Here is an 8,104-nt window from a genome sequence, read left to right on the forward strand (position 1 = left end):
ATATAAATATAGAGTTTAGTTGAATAGATGCTTTCTAGTTAGAATAATAGTTACATCTATTTATTGGGCTAGATAAAAGTTGACTGATGTCTTTGCGTTTCGCTGAGATGGTTGCAAGGTTATTATGATCCAACTAATAAAAGGTATTAGTAAGAATAAAGTTAAGATAGTTACTTTAATAAATAAGTAGTTATACTAATTACCTATGCTTGTTAAAAACTAATGCAATTAATTATATTTTAATGTGAAATACTGTTTATATATCGCTTTGCCCACAGCGGGTTTCTACTGTTATATGCCCTCAAACTGTCCTTTGAGCCACCGGAGGTTTGGAAATGTTACAAGTGCTAGTTGTTAACGATTGTATTAGCAGAAGTTATGAATTTTAATTAAGACTGCTTTTTTTTCTATAGGAGATAGTTAAATGTGAAAACTGGAGTATTCAGAAGATAATTAAATTAATTATTTTAGTTGAGAAGACAATACATTTGTTCTGATTCTACTAAGTGGGGGGTAGCTAAAACATTTATTTTCTAGTTGAGGAAGTTACATCTCTTAATTGGGATAATTTGGGGGTAATTATGTAAATATATTACTTTTAGATAAGACGATTATAATAATTGATATTCTATTAGCTGAAAATACTAGGTTTAAGATATGACAACTACTTTTTAGTCAGGATAATTACGATATTTATTAGATGTTATTCAAATTTAATTACGTTCTATTCCTGTATAGATTATTTGTTTTAGAGTTTAGTTATTTAATGGTCCCCCGGATTCACAACGCTAAAATCAGGGGTTCGATTTCCCTCGGTGGACACAGCTGATAGTCCGATGCGGCTTTGCTATAACAAAACACACACACACACACACACAGTTATTTCATTTATTTTTATAATCGCTATAACTTGCAGTTGGGTCACTTATGTTTTCATTGAAACTACGTAACTTTCTAAAAACTACTAATCTATAATAATACAATAAAATATTGAAAAATAAATATGCTTAATAAAACAAACTATTAGTTCGTTTAAAAACTACAAAAATTCCGATTAAATTAAATAACAGCAATTATTTTTTAAAAACATAAATCATCTAAAATCAGTTGCTAAATCTTATTGTTTGGATGATTTTTTCTAGCTTAATATCCCATTGCTTCTTCACTGTTAACCCTTTTAAAAGCTATTATTTTACTCTCGCTTTTCAGTGCGTAATCACAGAGCTTGTGCATATTTTTGTGAAGTGTTTCGGAATTATTTATGTTTTTGACTTATTCTTTATAGCCAAACAATTGTTTTGCATGTTATGTACACGTGCATTCAATTTTAAAGATCTTTATTATTTTTATTTTTACCACACTTATTTCAATTCTTTTATGTTTGGCGAGTATTATGTTCTTGAGATTTATTATTTGAGTTACTAACCTACTTTTTCACCACAATATGTTATTTTTAATTTGGGGTACATACCGTAAGATACAACAGAGAGTGTGCAAACGTTTTGGAGATTACGAAGAATAAATTAGTAGGTTTTTATATTCTGCCACTGAGGCAAATATTGAAATAAAACATTACATTTGAATTATGAATTATATATGAAAACATATTTCGAATACAATTATCAATGTATGTTGATCAATAGTGATACGATATTGAATAACTCTTAGAAGCAAAAAGAAATAATTCCAGTAATGTTATGTATGACTTATGTATTTTGATCAAAAGTGAAGAAATTACAGCGCATCGTGAAGAATGTTTTAGCGAAAGATTACCTGACAAAGACGTGGAAATTTTCTAATAAAAGATCACTGGTTTCAATTAACTCAAGCAACTTTAATAACATAATTAAATTAACGTATAAAAATTCTCATTGTTGGCTTTCTGACGTTAAGATACAAAAGTTCTGCTTTAGCACACAAAACACGCTGAATCACGTTTTTCTGAAGTAATATTCAAACCCTCTAGTAACTACTATGGTAGTATGATAACGTCAAACATGTTTATGTTTATAACGTACTTTACAACAGTCTTCAGCAAACAACTGAACTACACTGACTGACAAAGAAATAACCTATATACGGGGTATGACGGAGAAAAGTATGACAGGACAATCGGTCAAATGATTATGAATCAGCAGTTCACTTTTCAAACGCCAGGAGCGTGACGAATTGTTTATATTTGCATAAGACTTTCATTAGACAATGACAAGGTGGTTATGAAAGAAAATCTTATCAATTCTAAACTGCCCTAGAGGCGCACGTTTAAGTGTTGCCGAAACATTGTCACCAAAACCATCAAAGGCTAAACGATCGAACAGGTCTAATATAATATTGCACATAACATCCGGTTTCTGCCCACAATATTAAGCATGCAACTGTGCTAGAAAAAACAAAACAAAAAACACACTGGGATTAATCAGTTAATACATCAGCCTAGAAACAAAAAACAAAAGTGGAATGGATAGACGCATACTTACAAATACACAACTTTTTTCTCGGTTGTTATATAAGTCGCAAAAGTTTCGGGTCTTGAAGAAATAAGAGTAGAATATATTTGTCTTTTAACCTAAAAGCAATGGCCAAAGTCGCAGTAAGTACATATATATATATATACATGAATACACAGTACTTATTGTTCGGGTTTAATGTATTCATAAATATATATAAAATATTCTCATTTGGCTTTATTTGTGTTTGTTTGTTGTTAAACACAAAGTTACACAATGATTTTTCTGTGTTTATCATTTTTTCAGCATAACGTTTATGTTGTTGTTCAACATACGCAGTCACAAATATTCGATAATCTTACTTATATAAAGATTATGTTTAGTGTTGCTTTTCGGAACTTACCACTTATAATTATAAATAAGAAAACAGGATAAATGAAGTCTTGTTCAGTAGGTGAAGTTAATACCACTTCTAATTAAAAAGAAGAAAACAGGGTAAATGAAGTATTGTTCAGTAAGTGAAGCTAACACCACTTCTAATTATAAAGAAGAAAACAGGGTAAACGAAGTATTGTTCAGTAAGTGAAGCTAACACCACTTCTAATTATAAAGAAGAAAACAGGGTAAACGAAGTATTGTTCAGTAAGTGAAGCTAACACCACTTCTAATTATAAAGAAGAAAACAGGGTAAACGAAGTATTGTTCAGTAAGTGAAGCAAACACCACTTTTAATTATAAAGAAGAAAACAGGGTAAACGAAGTAAACGAGGTATAAACGGTTAGCTTCACTTACTGAACAATACTTCGTTTACCCTGTTTTCTTCTTTATAATTATAAGTGGTGTTAACTTCACTTACTGAACAATACTTCGTTTACCCTACTTTATTTTTTAAACTGATTTATATATATATAACTTTATATATTTAATAACTTAGAAAATTGGAAATTGTAAGCTATATGTTTTAAGTAGTAAATATATTTTCTGTGTCGTTTTCCATAAGTGTGGAACTCTCTAGGTACTTAAAACTCAACTTTAATTTTTATGTGTAAAAATGTGTTTTATGCAATACGTATAACCTAGTTCAACCACGTTTTGCTTACGTCATCCGCAAACGTTTCTTGTCCCTATCTTTTATCGATCCAACAACCTATAGATACTTCCAAATATTTTCTCACCATCCTCATTGCCGTTAGTTTGCTTCTTGTAAAAGACACAAAGTAAGAAAAATACAGTTTAGAATAAGATGCAATAGTTGAGACAGGTTGATTTATTTGCAGTTTATTGTTCATGAAATAAACGGGAGAGGTGTATGGATTTTTAAATATAAACTGAGTTCTTAGACCAGAAAATGGTTATATTAAATAAGTGTATATAATTTCTATACTTGTTACTTCTTTTTTAAGCCTGTGACATGAAAACTTCTAATAAAACCTTATCGTTACATAAGGTTACTACATGCAGTAATTACTGATTCTTACTTCGTATTCAGATAAAAACAATCTAACATTAAGTATAAGTCTAGTAAGATTAATATTAACCGACATATGCCTAAGTCGTTAGTGAAATGAAACTTTTACTAAGCCTAACAAGATTAATATTAACCGATATAAGCCTAAGTCGTAAGTGAAGTGAAATTTTTACTAAGCCTAATAAAATTAATATTAACCGATATAAGCCTAAGTCGCTAGTGAACTGAAACTTTTACTCAGAAATATTGCTGAGACGCTTTTTAGTAATTGATAATTGATTATTGTTGTTTTTCATAGTTTTTCGCTGTTTGTGTGGTGGTTGCTGTTGTTCAGTCGTTCGCCGGTGATGTTGATGTTATCCACCATCAAACTTACAATGGTATTAATGGCATAAGCATCCGATACTTTCGTCGCTACAACTCTGGTTACGGACAAGGAGGCTATGGTTTCCATGAATATGATGGTAATGTTCAACCTCATTATGGTGTTAATGGTTACGGAGGCTACGATCACCTTAGACACGATATATATAATAACCCAGACGATCGTTACTCTGGATACGGAAATTATGATCACCCAGGATACGGTGGCCAAGTTTACCCAGTTCATCATGTCGCTGGTGGTTATGATTATCCATTTTATTATGGTAATGCACACGATGGTTACGGATATTAGTCTTATTGCTATGATCAAAATTCACCTTTAGCTAAATGGTGATAATCTGATAAACTGTATGTTACATGTTACACTTATGTATCATGTTTTTGTAATGTTCAGTATAAATTCTTTATTATCTGAAGATAACCAAAGATATCAATACTTATTGTTTCATGTAACTGAGACACTTTTATTATACGAATGAAAAACACTTAATATACGCTTCTAGCTATCACAACTGTGTTTAAATACATGCTCTAATTTCAACTTATTTAAGAATAATATAAAATGAATTGCATTGTTTGAAATTGATCTTCATTTATAATTTAACTCACCTACTTAGCATTTTATATTAGTAGTAAATTAAAAACATTATAGGAATACTCCTGCATATTAATAAAACTTTTTGAGTTTATTAAAGATTCATGAGTTGTGATAAGACGAAAATGCTGCATGTTCATTAAATCAACATTAATATTCAAAAGAAATTGACAAAGGTTTGAACAAATAATATCCTATCATTGTTCTCACGTTTGATAAACAAACTGGTTCTCCTATAGTTTGATAATCAGTTTCTGGTTTAAAGAGAAGGAGACTTACTTAAGTCGTGAACTGCCTTCCGACAAATCCTCTAAGATGTGTTGCTGTAAGTCAACATTTAATTGTGTTTTAAAATATTAGTTCAAACTTCGCAATGCTTTTCTGAAAACCTTTATTAGTAACTGTTAAGATAACTAATTGTTTACAAATATACCTGTCCTTTATGTTCAAAACGCTAAAATGGCTCCACCACTAAATGTCTTTGACAAAGAAGTATCGAGTATTGAGCATTCTTATCTTAGAACAAGTCACGATATTATTTTTCTGCTTCCACTGGGCAAAGTCTACTAATAAAGAACCAAGTCATTGCAATCAATACTTTATGATTAGCTACTTACGTGAAGGAGCTCTCTTGCAACATTTAATTGGGGTTTTATAAAAACATTCGTTAAAAATATATCAAAGAGATGAAAGTAAAGATCTCAACAAATACGACCAGACGTTCATAAAACATCTACCGTTCAATAAGTCAAAAGGAAATATATTTCATTACCGCATTGGTCCAATTAGAAATATTAGAATCATATATAGACGTTACTCTTTCAATGGGAAAAGGGTCTGAAAAACGTACTTCTTGAAATTACTAGGGACGTGAGATTTTAAATATTGTATTAATCTTACTAAATTAAACAACGATCTTTTCCATGAAATCCATTTAACGAAATAAACGCTACATAACACACGGGGCTTCTAAAACATTTGATGACTTTCATCTATTTCTCGGTAATTGTTAATTAATTATTGCTTAATTATAGTGAAACACTAACAGATGTATTTTGGACTTTAGTGAAACGATTTTATCAATCGTGATATGACCAATGCGATGTACTTGTTATCATGAATTTTTCTATAGTGTACTTCATTGTAAAATAAAGAACTAACAAACTGTTTTCTGAGCATATAAGGTTGCTATGTAAGAACATCATACAGCTGTTTAAACAATGCCTACACGTGTAAATAAATTTTCATTATATCTTCTACCGGCTTCCAAGAAATGTATTATACGTTTACAAAAACGAAATACAAATACGTAGAATATGCTATTATATGTGTGTGTGTATAGGAGAAAATGTGTTTGTTTCTTTCATGTAAACACACATGTATATATATAAACTCTTACCAACTTAGATATGAGAACATCAGATCCCTAGATAATCCTTCTCAATATATAAAACAGATGGTGAAATTACAAACTACGGCTACTAATTTATAAATTTTATTTTCGAATAGATTATTAACAACAAATACGGTTTTAAATTATTTTTATAAAGACCTGAATTACAAGTATATATTAGAACTTATAGTAAATTTTAAAAGTTTCATTGAATCTTTATAAATTACTTGGACAAAATATTATTATTTTGCATATATCTTAGTACACACACACACATACATATTTTTTTAAATTATTACATATATTTTCGCAATTATTCTTTTTTAATATTAAATATCAGTATATGAAATATTTAGTAATTAATATTGTAAGAATGTGAGAACTCCAACATTTTGCTCCAGTTTGTTTATTAATATTTTATGGCCAAATATGCTTCGCATAACACAAATTATTACTTAGTTTTCTAAGGTAGTTACGATTTGAGTTGCAGGCAGAAAATATGAAGTATTTAGTCACATAAAAACAAAGAAAATATTTAGTAAACTCAAAATTAAAACTAGAAAAGGTTTGTTTGTTTTGAATTTCGCGCAAAGCTACACGAGGGCTATCTGCGCTAGCCGTCCCTAATTTAGCAGTGTAAGACTAGAGGGAAGGCAGCTAGTCATCACCACCCACCGCCAACTCTTGGGCTACTCTTTTACCAACGAATAGTGGGATTGACCGTCACATTATAACGCCCCCACGGCTGAAAGATTGAGCATGTTTGGGACCCATAGATTGCGAGACGAGCACCCTAACCACCTGGCCATGCTGGGCCAACTAGAAAAGGAAAAATATGTAACGTTAAAAGACATATTAATATATTGTGTCCAGTAGTGTTCATTCTACATGGATTATACACCGATAAAACTGTTGGTGAATAATAATAAATCATAGTAACCATCTTTTATACTACATTGAAAATACATAGCACATACTTCTGCAATAGTATATATATCGAAAAAAATTAAAATAATAGAAAAATAAACAAGACGACGGAAAGAAACGAAAGAAATTTGTTTGTAATTAAGCACAATGGGCTACCTGTGCTCTGCCCACCACGGGCATCGAAACTCGGATTGTAAGTCCGCAGACATACCGCTTTGCCACTGGGGGGGGGGAAACTAAAGGACTGGCTAGTTAAAACATTTCAAATCATCTTCCGAATTTTGGAAAATAAATGATTTTGCTTACATTAAAAATAAAATTCGATCATGAATGACTTCCTATACTAACCTTCAGGTCACCATGGTAATTAAATATCGAAAAAAATCAAATAAATGATGTTATTGTTGGATAGACGAAACAATTGTTTCGCTACTTTAGTTAAATATGATTTGTCGTGACGTAATGAATTTGATAATGACGTGAGTGCAACTTTTATTTGACGTCATAATAAAGCAAAAAAATAGTATGACTATCACAATAACGTTACTCATATACAGTCGGCATCATTTTTACTTCATTATGACAATAAAAGAAGCCATACGACGTCATTATGATAACCAACATTATTATTATAGTTACTCAGATGCCTTATGTATATTTCATTATTTTTGCATCATTTACAACTTGATACTAATTCACATATAATAAATCCGTTGTAATTTCTGCATTAACTTTTAAAAGAGTTGTCAAGTTAAAAAACCTTGTAAATAGTTTAAGTATTTTCTAATCACTTCTTATATTGGTAAAACCCAAATCAATTACACTGTAAGAATTATAAGTAGCCTTAACCCTGCGAACCAGCTTAGAAGTTGTACATAGAATAGTAAGT

At 30.4% G+C, this 8,104-nt stretch overlaps 1 protein-coding gene across 1 annotated transcript; it reads left to right on the forward strand.

Annotated features, from left to right (window-relative positions):
• Positions 1 to 2,523: 2,523 nt before the first annotated feature.
• On the forward strand, positions 2,524 to 4,849 carry LOC111084942 (shematrin-like protein 1). Its single transcript, XM_022381615.1, has 2 exons — positions 2,524 to 2,590; positions 4,215 to 4,849. Exons 1-2 carry the CDS (start codon positions 2,576 to 2,578, stop codon positions 4,590 to 4,592), a joined length of 393 nt encoding a protein of 130 aa, XP_022237323.1. The 5' UTR covers positions 2,524 to 2,575; the 3' UTR covers positions 4,593 to 4,849.
• The last annotated feature ends 3,255 nt before the right edge of the window (positions 4,850 to 8,104 follow it).

This window comes from Limulus polyphemus, unplaced genomic scaffold, assembly GCF_000517525.1.
Source record: "Limulus polyphemus unplaced genomic scaffold, Limulus_polyphemus-2.1.2 Scaffold178, whole genome shotgun sequence".
NCBI classification, from domain to species: Eukaryota; Metazoa; Arthropoda; class Merostomata; order Xiphosura; family Limulidae; genus Limulus; species Limulus polyphemus.